General features: G+C 39.6%; 2 protein-coding genes across 2 annotated transcripts; both read right to left on the reverse strand.

The window, feature by feature from the left end:
• Nucleotides 1–9,581: 9,581 nt before the first annotated feature.
• On the reverse strand, nucleotides 9,582–13,980 carry LOC135936576 (zinc finger protein 385B). Its single transcript, XM_065479438.1, has 9 exons — nucleotides 13,801–13,980; nucleotides 13,272–13,739; nucleotides 12,631–12,725; nucleotides 12,336–12,581; nucleotides 11,724–11,893; nucleotides 11,543–11,668; nucleotides 11,142–11,278; nucleotides 10,984–11,094; nucleotides 9,582–10,824 (listed from the first exon to the last, which is right to left on the reverse strand). The coding sequence occupies exons 1-9, from the start codon at nucleotides 13,868–13,870 to the stop codon at nucleotides 10,601–10,603; spliced, it is 1,647 nt and encodes a 548-aa protein (XP_065335510.1). The 5' UTR covers nucleotides 13,871–13,980; the 3' UTR covers nucleotides 9,582–10,600.
• A 431-nt stretch (nucleotides 13,981–14,411) lies between these two features.
• sip1 (septin interacting protein 1) lies at nucleotides 14,412–18,765 on the reverse strand. The gene is made up of 10 exons (XM_065477448.1): nucleotides 18,526–18,765; nucleotides 18,255–18,465; nucleotides 17,961–18,189; nucleotides 17,586–17,908; nucleotides 16,865–17,252; nucleotides 16,557–16,810; nucleotides 15,883–16,301; nucleotides 14,942–15,148; nucleotides 14,767–14,891; nucleotides 14,412–14,710 (listed from the first exon to the last, which is right to left on the reverse strand). Exons 1-10 carry the CDS (start codon nucleotides 18,632–18,634, stop codon nucleotides 14,462–14,464), a joined length of 2,514 nt encoding a protein of 837 aa, XP_065333520.1. The 5' UTR covers nucleotides 18,635–18,765; the 3' UTR covers nucleotides 14,412–14,461.
• Nucleotides 18,766–18,842: the final 77 nt, after the last annotated feature.

Here is an 18,842-nt window from a genome sequence, read left to right on the forward strand (position 1 = left end):
TCAAAATTATAACAAATTTACAACCGCTAAAATGTTTTGAAATGTGGCCGAATTTTAAATAATTTAAAATTTTTGAATCTGCTTAGCAAGATGAATTGAATGGTGCTAAAATTTAATATTTTTTCTTTTTCAAAGTTCTTCATTTTTCCAAAATTTCCAACATAAACTGTTCTGAGAAAATTGAGTGATGAAATTTAAGGGCTTGTAGTAGAGTTTTATTTTTTTTGGAAAATAGTTTTCACAAAATGAAGCTTAATTTTAGCTATTTAAATTTTTTGTGGGTTTCATAGCTTGCTTGCAAATATAAGGCAATTTTTAAAACGGAGATTGGTAAGTGGGAGTTTTTGCAGAGCACTTTTAAAATTTCACCAGCTCTCAGAATTTGCCAAGATTAATGGCCTATTTTTAAAAATCTGTATCATAAATGAAAAAGTTGCACAACATCAACCTTCTTAATATGCCGGTTATTATTTAAACTTCCTACATGCCACTTTTTGCTCTCTTTAAAAAAAATCATACGTCGTACAGCTGTCTGATTATCGACAGTCCGGCCCTGGGAAGGAGGAAGAAGCGTTTCTTTCCGCGTCGGCCAAGTTGGTCGCCAGTCGGCTGCTTCCTCCTGGCTTTCTTTTTCTCCACAGTTCGCTAGCTCTCATAGAAACAAAACAAAGCGGCTAAATAAATGCTTTATCCCTGGTAGATCGCGCCCCCACTGCAGCAGCAGCTTCTTTTACTTGGTTCCCTCCCTTTTTTCTCGGCTGCCGAGCCGAAAATGCCGCAATCAACAATTGACGCAATAAAATCAATCGCACTCACTCACTCGGTCGGTCGCTCACTCGCACACACGCGGTGCTTGCCAAAGGAGGAAAGAAAAATACACAAGTACGTGTGTAATCTGCCGAGAGGAAACATTTTGGCGCGCAGGGGCGTGATTGCGCGTGCAAATAGACTTTTGACTTGACGGCGGCGGTGGCGGCGGAGAAAGCACTTGCCCCGGAGATTTCGCCCCACAATAATATGCATAATTTGATTAAAGCCGAGTGCCTCGCAACTCAAAACGCTCGTCGGCCCCTGAAAATTAGACTCTCAGCAGCTCTCACAAATGGAAACTAATTTGAATTCTGTCTGTGCGGAATTAAACTTTCCGCTGTTATTCTCGATAGAGATTATGATTTTATGATTCCTCCCTTTCTGCTCTTCGCTGCATAATTGCTGTCATGATTGCTTTTGATCTCGCCGCGCACGCACTTAAGAACCGCATACACCGTGAGGAAGGTGCGGGTTTTAATTTTGATTGAGGCGTAATTTGCATTCGAGTTCGACCAAGTTTGATTAAACCTCGTCCTCCTTGAAGTCCGTAGAGTGCGTTTAATGAGCTTTACAAGAAGGAATAAGCCCTTGGATTTCCCTCAAAATGGAGGTAAAAGCATCACATCTGACCAACTAGTATTTCACATAAAAGGAAGTTTTGCCCAAATTCTGTTTACTTATTTCTTCTTCGTATTGTGGCGCCTTCTCGCCACTAATAACTGCCTTGCATTTAACCCATATCGCCAAGTGGCAGTACAAAGGTGTGCGACAAGCAGAGCACCCTTACTGCACCTTCTCCCCCACTGCACAATCAGACTCGCACCAAAGCAGTCGCAACACAATATTCTCTCTCCGGCTAGGATGAGATTTGATGCGAGAAAATTCCATAAAAACGATTTCCTATTAGACCCGAACTACGGGGTAAGTGTCATAATTGTTTGTATTTGAATGTGATGTTTTTATTGTTATAATCATTTATTGTATTTGTGATTTTGATTATTTATGTAATTTCACAGTCCTGATCCTGATCTTGCTCCTGATCCTGATCTCAGTCTTAATCTTGATTACTAAACCACGAGACTTGAATAAAAGACGAATTACTACAATGAAGAATACGCATTTCTGTCACGGATTCCACGTACCCATAGTATATTTGCATAATTTTGGCCAAGTTTGATTTTTTAATATTACACATTGATCCGTGGACAGTAGGAAAAACAACTAAATTAAAAACACATCATTTGGTAAAATTTTAAGGGCAAAACCTTCTGGTGGGGAAAAAAGGAATCACTCCAAATTTTAAGAATGACATTCTTTTTAATATTGGATAAATTATTGCACTTCAAAACTCGTAAAATCACCCCTAAACCCTTCAGCTGGTCAAGGGAGGGCGTGACGAGTCTAACCGTGTGCGATTTTTGGAATTCTGGTTGTTAGAACTCGAGATTCGTAGTTGAAATATTTGCAAAACTCGGAACAGTTTTATATATTCGTTTTTATTTCGAGATTCGAAGTGGAATTGCTCGAAAACCAAAGAGAAAATAGTCTGAAATTTCACACATGTCCACACAATGACTTATAGGACAATCAACTTTTAAGAACATATATTTTCAAGAACCAAAATTAACAGTAGTGACCTTTGACCTTAATCTATGGTATTATTTCGATAGTGCTTAGCGAGGGGAATCCAAAGCACACCTTATTTTTTAAATGGCACCACGGGAAGATGAGATACTGACTTTTAAAAGTTATTCAATGTTACCATACGCAATCCAAAAAGGAGTAAAGAACAATTTCTGTTGTAAATTTCGTTGAGTTGCCTTGATCTCATGCTAATTTTGTCCTCCGACCCGAGGCATTTCGTCTGGTACAGATGTAAAATCGTTAGTGAACTAAACTGTTAAAATAGAGTTTTAAATAAATTAAATTTATATATGTTAATTACTTATGTATGATAGAATACCATCAATTAAAATAAATTGATAACTACAGTTACAAATAACTTAAAAAACCCTTATTGAAAGTTTCAATTTAACGTGTTTTGTAATTATTTTTCAGAGCAACTCATTTAGATTTGTTATAGTAATACAAATTGAAATTCATGGTTGTTTAATTTTGCAAACCATCCGAGGCTGGGAACAATGCTCTTTCCAGCATTTGTGCTGCGGCATTCCAGTTTATTTCCAAATGCAAATCAGCTCAATGAATGAATACTCCGAAATAGCTAAATAATCCGCAACAGCGGCGGCGGCGGAGCGAGAGCGTAATTTGCCAGCACTGCAGCGTGTTTCCTCTCAATAATCCTTTATCCGCAGTAATTAGAGTGTAAATTAAAATCCCCGGCATTTACATTTATGCCGCGGAAAATAATGCCACAATCCGTAGCGAAGGAATATCCACACTGTTTGCTCGAGCGAAAAGTGCAGTAATAAAAGTTGACAAGCAAGGTGATGAAAAGAGGTCTCGATGGGTAAAAGGAGGAATAAAATGAGGCGAGGGGAGCTGCGGCGCAGACGAAATATTTTCCGGCAGCAGCGGCGGCGGTGGCTGCGTCGCATTCACGCAGGGAAATTTCATCAGCTCATCCTTTCGATCACCCCACGGGAAAAGAAGTACCAACAGGCACGTCGCTTGTGTTCTCTAGTATAAAACAGACCCGCGATGGGAAAAAGAAAAGAAAAGACGAGCGAGTGGGGCCCAAGATGAAGCGGGAGCAAGTGAGCTGGAGCAAATTCTGCATCATTGGCTGCGCTCCCCGTGACAAACAGGAGAAAAAAACAGTTTCTTTTCTCACTTCCAGAAAATACCACTGAATTTTCCTCGTAGAATAGAAATTTTTATTTTTGAACACATATATCATCCAGCCGATTCTACGACGAATTTAATAGCCTTTAGATTGAAAGTAATTTAATATTGCGGATCAGCAGAGCAACTATGCTCCATTGGGCTTTTAAAGAGGATTGATACGGCAAAATCCTGGAAAATTTTTGTTGCCAATGCATGAACTCATCCCTTAGAGCTCAGTTGAAGCCAAAATAGACGTAAGTAGCACTGTCAATTTTTGAGAAACGTGGATGCAATAATGATTTTCAAATGGTGAGGACTGTCTCCTTACTTGAAATATTATTTTTTTCATACCACAAAGAGTTTCCCTAAAAGGTATTGCATACGCTGTTGGACAGATATTGACGGGAGGAATCGAAATCTTTCAAAGAAGAGCGCTGTAAATTTTGGAGAAATTCTGAAAATTTTGAATTTTTACTGAAGCAAAAGTTTTTTTATGATTGCAAATTGTAGAACAAATTTTTCATATCGATGAACTGCTTATTGCATCAAATAATTTTCAATTGTCCCCCTGTCTCGATCCACTTTAATTGACAGGATCCAAACTATGTCAGCGCACTTCGTTGGCAATGAGGGTTTTTAGATTTTTAAAATAGTCTAACTCATATAAAATGTTTTAGAATTATTTCCAATTGATTCACCAATAAAATATTGTTGCTTAAATTTATAAAAATAATATTTCAAATCTGGGCGATCGCTGAATTTAGACAGAGATCAATTCAACGCGGGGGATCCCTGCAGGTTGGAATACAAAAATTTTTTCCCTCTAGCCTGCTGCGACTTTAATGCAGTACACAATTAAAATTCAGAATATGTGCCATCACATCAAAATGCGCTCACACCCTCTCGGATATCGCTCAGCAGCGGTACCGATATTAAATAAAAGCGCGAGAGAGAGCGACGGATGACAAATGAACAGCAATGAATGAATGTCTCTTCAAACAACGTGACAGAGCCCCACCATTTGTATGCGAAAAGAATCTTTAATCTATTTCCAGAGCGGCGGAGCAAAAAGAAAAGAATTTCGCTGATGATGTCGGCTCTCTCTCTCTCTCTCTCAGTGATGATCGCAATTTATAAGACGCGTGCAGAAGAGTTATGAAGAAATTATTGTTTGGCACATGCAGCAGCAGCAGTGGCGGCAGCGGCAAATCGCATTTGCACTGCTCGTCTAATAATTTGTCTCTTCCCCCTTTTCTTTGTGTGTGTCATTAGGAGAAAGATCTGTCGTCGGGCCGGGAAAGAGAGAGAGAGAGAGAGAGAGAGAGAGAGAGAGAGAGAGAGAGAGAAGATTGCACCCTCCGCTATTAAATTCGCCGAGTGTGCCCGACCCGCGTGGCCAATGAAGTTACTCCTGAAAGTACGCTCAAGTAGTGGATTTTAACAGTGCTAACGAACGATTCAGGGGCGGATCTGACACAAATTCAGCAATAATTATTATTCAGTAACAATGCTTTTTTTCGAGCTTTCCAATCGTCACGTGAGAAGGAATTATCTGTAACCATCTTAAACATTGCAACAGTGCCAGTAATGTTTATCAGCGTTCAAACTGGTTACAAATCAAAGTGAAAAAGTGCAAGATTAAGACTTTTCATAATTTTTTCAAAATTCTAATCTTTCAGGAGGATTATTTCAGTCGAAATATATTTGCTGTTTCCTATATGTTTTAAAGTCTGCGTTTTTTACTTTTTCACCCACGTCTGTTTTATTTCAAATTAAATAAGTCCTTTTCGGAGAAGTGACGTCAGGGATGCAACAGCTTTCCCCTAAGTTGCTGTCCTTGACTGGCCGTTGGAGGCACCACATGCGTACATTTTTTGAAACCATCTCTATTTTTTCTAAATTAATGTAATTTAAAAATAAAAGGCAGTCCTCTTGATTCTTCTGTTCTGTGGTAAAGAAATATTTTTGAAACTAAATTAATTAAACATTTTCCATTGTTGCTTGGGGATTCGTTCGATGCAGATGCAGCACGTAAGAGGATTTCGCAGAGAAATAATAAAGTTCTGTCGAGGCAGAAAGGAGAAAAGAGCGCATTACTTTCATCCCCTGTACGTGCGGAGCAAAGAATGTGTCGTTGTGCAGCAAAACTAATCCACCGCAACCGCATTTCCATATAATGCCTAAGCAGCAAAAACGACGCCGTTCGCTTGTCGCAAGAAAAACAGCTCCGGCAGCTGCTGTGGCGTAAATGCACAAGCAGGAGGAAAAATTCCCTTGACGTATATTCCCAAGAAATTAAATTGTGCAACCAAACGGTACACTTTATTGCAAACATATAATAAGCTCGTTTTATTTCTTAATGCTCACAAATGCGTTTGTTTAGTTTCATTAAATTTTGTTTGTTCAAAATTAACAAATAATAATTCAAAACTTATGGCAGCAATATTATGTGGAGAAAATGATCACTGGGGACAAAAGCCTTATTGCTTTCAGGAGTTTTAACCTTTGTTTGCATTCCTTGAACAAATAATTTTAAAACAGCCGTTAATTTAGCGGTTTTTGGTTTAACCAAGAAAGAATTGCCACAAGAAAGCCAGCAACCAATAAGAAGAAGTGCGAGTTTATTTAATTGGCTTTTTGACGTAGCGCTGAATTAAGATAGTTCAAAATCCATCCAAAAACCGCTTAAGTAACGGCTCTGGCGTTTCCGCCGGTTTCTGACACGTTTGTGTCGAATTGTTCACCGGGTGATACGACTGCCTTATCTAATTTGATCACAAATGAAACCTCAGTGCTACAACTTATTTCAAGACTAAATTCCAGAGACGCCCCTGTCGGGAGAATGAAGGCAGCATCTCCGCTCACTCAGAGGCGAAATTGTTTCTCCTATCGGTGCTGATCAAACGGAGAAAAGCAACCCTCGAGAACGAACAGGAAGAACAAAAGCAAGCCCGTGTGTGCGGGTGCAAGAAAGTGAGTTGGCTCCTTACATTCCCTCCTATGCGCCTCGTCCATAAATGAGCACACTGTCTGTGTGCTTTTTTGGCCATTTTGCTCGACTAATTGCGCGAAAGCCGTAGAAAATGATAAGCTCGGGGCGAGGGTGAACAAACAACACACGAACGAAATAATTCGCTGCACCGCCGCTCGCAACGTTACAGCCGCCGGGAAACAACAATTAATCAGACGCACGCACAATGCACCTTATCAAACGAAGGGAAACGGCGAAATAATTGCACTCATTGTGCACCCTAAAAGATTTTTTTGCTTCTTCTCGGAAAAAGTTTCCAGCTTGCATACGTTGAGCGAATAAATGGCACTTATTAAAAATCCGCCGGCGCACAGAAGATGACGAGCGATTAGCCTCGCTTTAATTGTTGTTACTCCTGATTAATGATGTTGGAGTTCTGAATTTCAACAAAATGGCTCATCTTAAAAAAGGACTTCTTATTACTCTTGTATTTAATACAAATTGGCTACTGGGTGTTTTTAAAGATGCATTTTGGTTGTGGAAAATTTTTTTCTCTTTGGTTTAATTTCATTTGATAAGATCCTTCTAATTAAAATAGTTACATTTAATAACGTTATTTGATTAAAAAATACTAAATATATTTAAAATACAAAAGCATCTTGATATAAGTGGATTTTGCTAGTGTTTTTACTGAAGAACATGAAATATTATAAAATACCAAAATATCACATCTGCATGGTTAGCAATTTTCAGATTCTTGGGCTCGAAAGTGCCCCAAGGTCCTATTTTTTCTAATTATAGTGGTTACGCGTCCCTTTTCTAGAGGGGAATATTTGAATTGCTTTGAATGTATAAGTCGAAAAATTAGAATTCAGAAATTAAAAAATTAACTTTCTAATTACGGTCGATATTTTTTTTAAATAATAAAATTCTAAAGAGATCCATTTATTATTTAGTTTATATCATTAAAGAAATGAGAAAAAAGATAGCAACGACTGAGAATTTTTATTTTGATATAAGAATAATTAAACTCCAAAAGGCAGACACATAACTGGTAGACGGAAATGAGAGGAAATTGCCAAAATAATATTATATAATCAGCCTGAAATCAATTGATACAATAAGAGGAGCAGGCAATAATTTTGATTTGTTACGGTTGTACGGTCAAAGCGGCTCACTCTCCACATTATGAAAGTTGACGATGTGATGAACTGCGCAGATAGTCAGCCGGCGGTGAGCAGCCGTGGCCAAAGTTTACGCAAACATTTGCACCGGCGCCGCTTTCAAAAGGGAAAAATAATCGTATTTGTGTTTCATTCTGGTCTGTGTTTGCATTTGAATGCGAACGAAAAGCAATCTAGGCTGAGAATTATGTGCGCTAACTAATGAGGAGGCTGTTGCTGCTGCCACAGCAGACACGCTAACCGCGCATTAAAGTGCTGGAATTGGGTATGACATTCAAAGCAAACATGCATAATTACAGAGCACGTGTTGTGCAGTGCGACCACATCAAAGGGCAAGCCCGTCCGAAAACAAGAGCAAATGGAAACTAATGAAGTATTACCGACGCCAGAGCGCCTCCGACAAAGTAAATTCACCGTCCAAATGTATATTATGAACACACAAACTTCCCGCGGAAATGTGTAATTATCACTAAACGCAGGTTCAAACAGTGAACAGTGTCTGTCATTCAGTTTAAATCAATGCTTAACGACTTTAGCTCAGATGTAGGAGGCAGCATAATTAATCCTGCTACATTAATCATAAAATCTGTGTCAAAGAATTGATGACTTTAAATTGAAATCGTTTTATAGGGATTGTTTTTTTATTTTGAAGCTCTGCAAATTCTTATTAAAATATTTACCATCTCTCTTAGATCTGACCGGTGGGAGCCAATTTCAATGCGCATCTAGCTCCTGGTGGATAGTAATTGATGAAATAGTTAATTCGAATAAATTAAATCAGAAACTAGAAACAATAAAATTTTAGATTTTTCCAAGTATCTCGAAAATTTTAACGGTTTGTTAATGATTTTTCGGTTGATTTTTATTCCTCTCGTCGTGATCTATGTGTATAAATTATAAGGTATAGTGTATTTCCGTTCTGGGGAAATAAATCATGATTTTCAAAAAGGAGAGAGCAGTGCTTGCTGCCTGATTAGCATGCAAACTCTGGAGTTGATTGTTTCGCAATTGTTTCCCAATTTTCAGATGTATTTAAGGTAAATAATGCAACTTTCATTCTTAATTTTTCAGTACTGAATCCACTTATTACTTCTATTTTTAGCAATTTGAGTATCGGGACAACAATGAAATTATTTAATTTTTATAAAATTTCATCAAAAATAAATCAGATTGGCAGATATTTATGTATTAGTGCGACATATAAAATACAAATAAATTAAATTGAAAAAAAAGATCTAAAAATACTAAGTTTTAAGTGGTCCTAGACCAACAAAATGAAATTCTAGAAGAAGCAAAATATTCCTCCCTTACAAAATCATCTGATGCCTTCCAAAAAGCGTCAAAAATCGCAGATGAAGACATGCAGACGCGGAGGAAGCGATATTTTAGCTCGCATTAAGGGGGGGTGATTTGAGTAAAGATAAATAGGAAAAGGAAAACGGCAGTTAAGGCAAGGTGCAAAAGCAGGGGTGGATGAGGCATTTTTCTTCGCGGCGCGCGTCTGACACACTCGCGCACTGTGCCTTAACAAGGGCTGCATGCATCTGATAAAGCGTTCGCCCCTTCCGCCACACAGAGAAGAGGAGTTTCACTTTCTTATCGCAGCCATGACGTGCCACCTCTAGAATAACTGCGTCTGGATGTATGTGTTCCGCCTCCTCCGTGCAAACTTAACGTATTAAATTGCATGGTAATTCGAGACTTTATTACTCGCCCGCGCGCCCGGAATATTATTATTCAACGTGGGCAGGGTGTTTCGTTTAGCGCGTGTAGATAACAATTTGCCAGCGGAATTAATTGTCTTCCTGCAAGTGAAAATAAATAGTGTATGTTTGAACTAGGCTAATTTATTGAAACATTTACACTTTCCGTTCCAAACATGCATGGTTCGTTTAAAATCACAAATAGCAACGTCAGAACGGTACTATACTGATCAGATATGTTGGTACAACCAAAGAGAGTCTACGCGTTATTTTGGTCATTCCAATCCTTAAAATAATTTAATTATCCTCACAGAGATAGTTAATTATAATTATCAGTACAAAAAATATCAAATTTCAACTGTTTGAAGGCCAATGTTTAAGAACATTTTGAATTGTTGTATATAGCAAGTAAGGGGTTCATTGAGATTATTGTTTGTGGAATTTATTAAGCAACAGTGAAATAATGAAATCAGGACCAAGGAACAGGTAACTTTCAGAGTTAGCCAAATTTCTCGAAAAATTAATAAATCTGTCAAATACTTTTTCGTTTGAATTTTCAATCTGTCTTGTCACGATCTATTCAATAATTTGCAAAATGTGAGCCAAATTTCCCTTTTAGCGAAATAAATGATTTCCAATAAGGAGAGAAGGAGACAGAGCTCGCCGCTTGATTAGCATGTAGAAATTTAAACCGCGACCTGGGAAAATGTTAACGTTTTCCTCATTTATAGAAAGTATTTCAAGTAAAAGTCAAAAGGATTTTCCACAGTTTTTAAGGCTATATACTTCAACCAGTGTAAAAAAATTTTGTCATTACAACTTGAAAATTTCTATTCATTTTCCGTCCTAGTAGCGGAAAAATTGCGAAACTTTCTAAAACCAAACGTGAATTTCCTTCTTGCCAGAAAAGGGCAAAAATCAATTCAACAGTGAAAGTTTTGGTGTTTGTTGAAAGATGCGCAATTTTACCGCGACCAGGACGAAATAGTCTTTCTGACACAAAAAGCAAATTTAAGAAATTGGTAACAACTTTCATTTACGATCAGAATATGCTGCTTGGCAAATAAATTAAAAGCAGGCTAATAATAGGGACTCAGAAACTGTCCCTTTGCACAGAAAATTGTTTCTACGTTAAGAACTAAAATTCAGTTCCTGGAAGGCTCGTCATCAGCTGGGATGAGGCCAAAGCTGCTGTTGGAGGTTTTCTCTTCAAGTGCAGGCGGCGGTTCCCACTTGGCGGACCCATTTTTGCCAGACGGTGAAGGTTTTCCACCAGCCAGCTTAGCTTTGTGCTTCTTGCTGTCCGAATGAGACTTGAACTGGCTCTCGGAATTCACAGACAGATTGCAGATCGAGCAGTAGTAGTTGCCTGCAAGCAATTACGAATTCACAAATAATACCTTTAGAAGATACCATTTATTTCTTAACTTTTCTAAAAAATAATACTAATAAGAATATAAAGCATTCATCAATGCAGTAAGGATTAGCAACTGTCGGACAGAGGCTAAAAACGTTTACCCGCCATTACCTGAGGGAGTGCGGTAATTAGACATGTCAGTGGCGGCGGCTGCCTTTTTGCCGACCTGCTTCAACTCCTTGATGACCGCGTTGATTGACGGCTCTTTCGGAGCAGGCTCTTCTACAATAAGAATAAGTTAATTCCAAAATGAAAATTTAAAAAAATACCTAGGAAAATGCCTTGCGGCAAGTTTGCCTGGGCCTTCTGTTTGGCAGCCCATTTCTTCTGGTGTCTACTGCCCTTGAGATGGTTCTGCATCTGCTCCTCTGACGTGGTGAAGCAGTCGCAAACATCACAGTACACTCTGCAAAAAGGAGGAACAAAATTTATGTATTAGAAAATGTATCTAGAATATTCAAACAACTGATGCTAGTGCTCAGTCCTTTTCAGGGTTTAGAAATGAATTTAAAGTATATTGAATTTTGTATACTGTCTTTCAAAAGTTTTGTGCTTCATAATTTATGTAATTATTAAATTAACACACACATTTGAAAAATTTGAGCAGTACCTAGAGCTCTGACCCTATTTTTAAAAATACAGAAACATTTGATTGAATTGCATCACTTACTTCAATGACTTGTCGGGCGGCGCTTTCGACGTGGACGACACAAACGGAGGAGAGTCGAGCGGCCTTGAGAATTCAGATCCAATGCCAAATCTTCCAGTTGGGTCTTCTGCTGGCAGGGCCATCGGTCTGAAAAAATAATATTTGCTAAATGTCATGTCTCATATTTTAATGGAATTCATACTTGGCTTGCCACTCGCACGTGTCAGGATTGTAGTACTTTGCGTTTTTCGGAGGATCCAATCCTTTCATTTTCCTCGAGTGGTTTCTGCTCATGAAATGCTGCGTCGCCTGATTGGGATTCACAAAAGACACATTGCAGTGCACGCACTCCATTTTTTGGCTCTGGATCACCTAAATTAAAATAGGACAATTTTTAAGTCTAAAATCAACACTATTGAAAATAGACAGAGTTGGTTTAGGAGCAGCAATTAGTACAAATTTAAACAAATACATCAGAGAAAGCCGAGTCCAGAAAAGGACTAGCTCACAATGGGGTCTTTAATTGAAACACTAGACATTCTTCCTGTGAAACCAATTCACGTAAAGGTGCAAAGCAGCAAGTAGCAAGTCAGAAAGCTTTCACAATCCTCCCAATTCCAAAAAAAATGCAAGAGTCAAACGTAGGTGCAAATCAGCCTTCACTCAACCCCTGAACATCACTCAGATTCTCACATTGAAAGTTCACGCAAATTGCTTTAAGAACGTCTAAAAATTGTTCAATAAAAAAGCCTGAGGTTTGGTTTTCAAATAGAGTTGATTGTTAAATTGACAATTAAATAAACTTTAGTCTTACAGCTGTGGCAGTCTTCTCATTTTGTTGGGACGCCGCGTCTTCAGTTGCTGGAGCTGACGCGCCCTCCTCGTCCAGCTGCATTTTGGCCGTGATCAGAATCGGCTTTTCCTCCTCAGACAGCTTTGGTTTCTTTGCCGCAGGGGCTGCCGGAGGTGCTCCTTCGCCATGGTTACTCATGAACTGCCGCACCTTCTTCTCGTGAGTTTTGCCGCTGTAGTGCAGCTTGGCCATGGCGTTTGAGTTCATCTAATTTTAATGATTAGGCCGGGAGAGGAAGGATTTTTTGTGAACGCACCTTAGCATTACAGAGATCACACTTGAGAGGACTGAACATGTCGAGCAGCTCCTTGGGCAGGCCGACGTATTTTTTGTCCAGCACAGTTTCAAGCACTGAAAATGTAAGAAACATAACATGGAGATGGATTGCTCAAAATCAATTAAATTTAAGTTATTTGTAAGGAAATTCCCTGATATGGATACAAAATTTAAGAGCAAACAAGGGGTATGAAAAATGGCAACTCGATGGCAGAGTAATTTTTCCATGATTTCATATAATACTCTCCAACAAACCATCACATTTTTAAAAAAATATTATTATTTCCAGTTTAAATTTTACAACTTAAAGATGTAATAAAAATAGCATTTTTTTCAATGTGTCATGAATTATGAATTGAGAGCGATGTTGATGTATACTTTTGATTACTTTGTTTGCAATTCCCTTCTGGGAATTCCGCTGAAATTAACAGCATAATATTTTTTTATTTTACGTAAAGATATGTTAAAATGTAAATATGATAATTATTTCTCTATGACAAACGATCACTTGTAGCATTAAAGATGGTGTGAACTGCCCTTCACCAAATTTCATTAAGATCTGAATACCCATGCCAAGGGCATCGAGACTATTTATTTCATGTGTAATAAAGTTTACTTTACATTTTTGCTTAGCAGCCGCAACGTCCACCTTTCCCGTTGGATTGACAGTCATATTATACGGACTGGCTTTCTTAAATTTGGGAAAATCCTTTACAAAAAGCGCCGGCGGCGGATGGAAATTTCCCGGAGGTGGCCCTCCATTGGTGAAATGCGGCGGCGGCGGCCTGAGGGGGCCGGGCGCTCGGCCTCTGAAGGATCCACGCCTGTTGATGCGGAAGTTGGGCACCGGAGGAGCCCCTCCCATGTTCTGCCAAGGCCCGGTCAGCCCCAGCGGCCCAGGAGCGGGGTTCCTGTGTGGCGCGGGCCCTCGGTAGGGGAACCGCTTCTTCCTCTCGCCCGGCGGGCCATCGTACTCGACGTCCGTCATTGGCGACCTGAAACGCGGTTCGGGTCGAAAGGGGGGGCCACCCGGTGGGCACGAGGGAATGGTGAAATTCCGGTCGAACTGAGGCATCGGCGGCGGAGGAACTGCAATTTCATCAGCGAATTATGATTGTGTTATAACTTGAGGAAAAGCCGTTTTCCGTACGATCTGAGTAATATTGGTTTTGTTTCGGGTTTGGAGCCCAGCGCTGATTATTCTGATTCTTCCACGCCATAGTTGTTGATCAAAGTTCTCTTAAAATTACATCCAATGAATTTAAATTGAATAATATTCAAGAGTTTGACAGTTGTTTTGATTTTTGGTTGTGGTTGGATGTCTCCACAGTCCACACCTGACCCACTCTTTCACCGCAAGGTGGGCGCGGTCGAAAAGTGGGGAGTCATTCTAGTTTTGAATTTTATTTGCGCGAAAGCCTCAAGGAATGGAAAACGACCGACAAGGCAAGACGAAATTGGCTTCCAATTGGTTAAATTAGACATTAGCTGAAAGCTCTTAACTTAGCCATTCCAACGGTGTAGATCTTGCAGATCGAAATTACAGAGCCCATAAGACACGTCGTTAAAGTGACTACACGAAAGATTTAATAATATCGATCGCTTGAGGGTTACCTTGCTGCCAAGGTTGGATTTCTCACCTGTTCTGATGGTTTTATTTGACCTCAGGGATGACCTCAGCATATGCAGATAATTGATTATGTTATATTATACTATTTGAATAATACAACTGATACTTGTAGGAATTAATGAGAAAAATCATTCTTCAAGTTTTTTAATTTTATCTAATTTTTCGTGCTAGTGCAATAACATTACATTGCAGCATCCAGAGCTGACTGCAAATCTGATGGCACCCAAATGTTTGTATTGCTCTTGCAAATAAACAAAACACTTCGATCCAAATACACTTGGATTTTTCCACAGCGATACACTTGCTTGGCCTCGTGGTAACGATTCGGAATGGGCACGAACAGGATTCCCCGCTCCTCGCACTTTTTCTGGAGTAACTCCCTGAATCCATGTGGAATTTGCCCAGCGGTCCGCACCGCCTCAGCCATCAACTGCAAAAGAAGATAAATTTGAGTTCATGAAAAAGGGAGAAACAATTTAATTTTACCTCTTGAGCTTCTCGTTGCGTGGGAGGCGGCGGGGGTGGTGGGGCCGTGAGGAAGGCGAGACTTTGGTTTCGACTCACTGCGTCTGCTGCGCGGTTCATCAATTGCAATGCTTCCGTCAGTTTTCCTAAAAAATTGATTAAAATCGATTTGAATTCATAAAAATTTGTCCCTCACCTTTCACTACTGGTTGATTCTTGATGAGTGTAGGGAACAGGTTCTTCCAGCCCAGGTACCAGTTTTTAATCTCATCAAAATTCGGACTGTGGCTCAACCACATAGTGAGCACATGCAGCCATTGTGGGAAGAAGAATTTCTCCAGCAACGTTGTCATCGCGTACAGGGGCAACAACTCGTTCCACTCAATCACCCAATTCCATTGGTCTGGAAATATCAAAGCAAATATAATAAATGAAACGTTTAAATTGATACGGCCTAATCGAAAATGAAAATTGTTAATCTAATAAGAAACTTTCCCTCCCTTGTCAGTTTATCTCAATTATAAGATTCTCGTACTATACTAAGGGATGCCACCCAAAAGAAATTTTTCTCAAGCGTTAAAAAAATGAAAATCAAAAAATCAATTCGTCCTGGTCCCGGTAAAATTGCGCAACTTTCAACAACCGAACGCGAATTTCCTTGTTGCAAGAAAAGGTCAACAATCAATTCGACCATGAAAATTTGGGTGTTTGTTGAACGTTGCGCAATTTTACTGGGACCAGGACGAATTGTGAAAATAACAAAAATTTAATATAAAAGCTTGTTTAAATATTGTTATAACCTCTACTATTTGTATAATAAATTCTCAAGGAAGTAAAACATCCAATTATATATATATATATATATTTAAACAAATTACCTAACATGGTATATTATAGTATGTCTTATTCCTTTAAAATTTTAAAGGGAAAAAGGAAGAACAAATAAATTTGATATTTATAATGAAATAAATTAGACATACCTTGGCTTATATGTATGAAAATATTTATGTTTTTCTATTGAAACGGTATTTAGTGTCATTTGATTATTTAATTTAATTAAAATATTATTTACAGAAAACATCCCACACATTCCTATAAAATGGGCTGTTCAAAATTTATGTGAATTCTACGACGTACCCAATTGCTGGTGGTGTGGATTGATGACAAGCTCCTGCATGGCCTTTTGCAGCTTTGGCAGGATGTTGGTGACAAGGAAAGCATCCATATCACCTTGCGGAAAGACATTCTTCCAAGGCCGTAGCATGAGAAGCGCCGACTTGTCGGATGGGTGCCATGCGGTGAGCGCCGATGACAGTTTTCGCCTGATGACCGGGTAGACGTTGTCAATGAGCCGCTTTTCGGCAAACGGGATCCATGGGTGCAGCCACTGGTGCACGGGCACCACGTCCGTAAGCGGATTCCAGTTATCCACCTCCTGCTCTAGCCTTGGCATCACTAGGTTGTCCACCACCGAGTTCATGATCCAGCCAGGCACCACGCCCCGCCATGTCTCCAGCACGGCGATCATGCTTCCACTTTGCCTGCAGTTCCACTCACTGAAAAAAGGGATTTTATTGATTTCTGTGGAGAAAAAGTAAAAACGGGGATCGTTTTATTAAGTTTAAAATTTAATACTGATTTACTTGGGTTATTGTGACCACTATTCTAGCCAAATCATTTATTATTATTATTTAACGCAAAAATGAAATTGTTGGATAAATTGTATTATTATTTACTGATCTGTTATTTTTAACTAATTTTCTCACTCCTTTTTTAGATTTGAAAAAGAAACAGAATAAGAAAAAATTCACCAGGCAGCAGTTCTAATGCTGGGCGTCCACGAACCCCAAACCAGGGTGTGGAAGGGGTCCTTGGCGGCGGCTGAGCTCAGCGTGTGGCTCTTTTCATTCTCAAGCACCCTCTGCCAGCGCCTAAATTCGGGCATCATGAAGGCCGGGTTCTCCAGGGGCTTCCAAAGTTTGAGTTTCTCTCGCAGAATGGGACTCACCAGGTTCGATGCCATCGTTCCCATTTCGTAAATTTCATAATCTGAGTTGTGCTTTTCCTAGAAAATTATTCATTATTTAATATCTTATCAATATTAAAAATAGCAACGAACCTTCAGTTCTTTGATGCAATTGGCTGCCTTGTCCAGTGAGAGAGGCTTCTCGCACAGCTGCTCCATCAGTTGGAGCACTGACTCTGTACTTTCGATTTGCTTTCCCTGCGAGTCGATCACGTTGCCCAGTTTCTCCACTTCTTGCTCCATCACGATTTGTCGATCCTTGTTGCTCCTCACCTGCCTGTCTTTATCCAGAATGTCCTGCTCGCACATGGTGACGATCAGGTCCAGGTTGTGCATCAGTTCGGGCAGGTCAAAGTGGACCAGCTCTTCTTTGATGCCTTCATTTTCAATTGGTTTCCGCTGGCCTGCGATCGCATGGTAGCCGCTTAGCACTCTCTGCTCTGGGCCTGTCATGTCGATCACTTTTACCTTGCATAAATTGCTGAAAAAGGAGGTATTTTATATGAAAATTTATTTCAAACTGTGTATGACTTGTAGGAAGAATAAAGAAATGATCAAAATAAACAAATACGTTTTGTTAATATTTTGTAGAAAAACAATGGTGATTGAATTGAGGAAAAAGTAGCAATATCAGAGCTCTCTTAGAAAGGCCCCTTTTTAGAGCCTCTGCTGAGCTATGAGCTACGTTCATACCTCTATATTAAAGGCAAAAAGGCATTAAAATCAAAATTTTAGTGATTGTTAGCTTACATTTTGTTTTTTCCTTTGATAGGCAATAACTAAAACTATCCCTTTTCACTGCAGCTATCCTTACCTGTAATCTTTGATTGAAGGACCGATTTTTCCTTTGCCCTCCTCAATGACCTGGTCTGCCGTCTTGTACACGTACTTCACCTTACTGGTTTTTTTCTTGATGGAGCTGTCTCCTTTTCGCCACTGAGACAGTTTGTCCTTGAACTCCTTAGCCTCCTCCTCGTCCGAATCAAGCTTCTCCTCCCGCTTCTGTCCAGCAACCCGCTGTCCCACCTCAGGTCCGTACGCTCCAATGGCGCCCCTGCCCTTTCTCACCGCTGCTTCAACTGGAGCAGAAATTCCCTGCAAGTTCTTGCCCAGACCTTTCCCAGGTTGGTAACCCATCTGGAACAATTTTTACTGAAAATAATTCATTAAATAAGTTAAGGATTCGCACCTGCATCAGCAGCTTGGCACCAATTCCCTTTGTGTGTTTTTCCCAACTGCCCACACCCTTTGACATCATGTTGCGGCTGGCCATATCGACGCCTTTCTTCCTCAAGCCGGCAATGTCTGCGTCCATTTCAAAATTTCTGCTAGCCCCAAACCCAGACCTTCCAGATTTAGAACTGCCTGCAAAGCCGGAGCGCTTTCCCAGGCCAGAGCGATGAGAAGGCTCCTCATCACTGGAGAAATATGTTTTAAAAAAACTAACGATTATCATATACATATGCAAGTTAAAAATATGTACCTAGAAGAATTTTGGTGAGGGTCATCGTCTTCCTCCTCATCCTGATTTTCCTCTTTGGGTTTTTTCTCATCCTTTTTCCCTGCTTGCTGAACTCCACCAGCCACGAAACTGACTGGAGCCGTGTAGCTTTGTCTCTTTTTCGTGGTGTGAAAGCTGGGTTTTCTCGACGAACTGCCTGCTACATCATCATCACTGTCATCCGCCCAAATACCTAAGAAATTGATTCAAATAGAACATTGAACAAAACAGCTGATTTTGATTTGATACATACCATAGATTTGTTTGTTTTTCGAAAGCCGGCCTCGATTTCTAAAAGGATTAAACTCGCTTTCCAAATCGTGATCCGTAATTTCAAACTTTTCCACCTCGTCTTCAGACATTTTTACTTAATTTCACTGACAAATTAAATTAATTGATCGCTCGTGTAGACACTTAACCTTCCACGAATTTCCAAAGAGCCAAGAGCCTGAAAACAACTTTTCAGGCTTGTCTGGCGTGGAGCTTGTGCAGCTGCTTGTCCATGAGAAAAATAATAACAACAAAAACACGCCCTCTTTCTATGATCGCTGATTGGCTCTTTAAACTTAA

Source organism: Cloeon dipterum, chromosome 2, assembly GCF_949628265.1.
Source record: "Cloeon dipterum chromosome 2, ieCloDipt1.1, whole genome shotgun sequence".
Taxonomy (NCBI): Eukaryota; Metazoa; Arthropoda; class Insecta; order Ephemeroptera; family Baetidae; genus Cloeon; species Cloeon dipterum.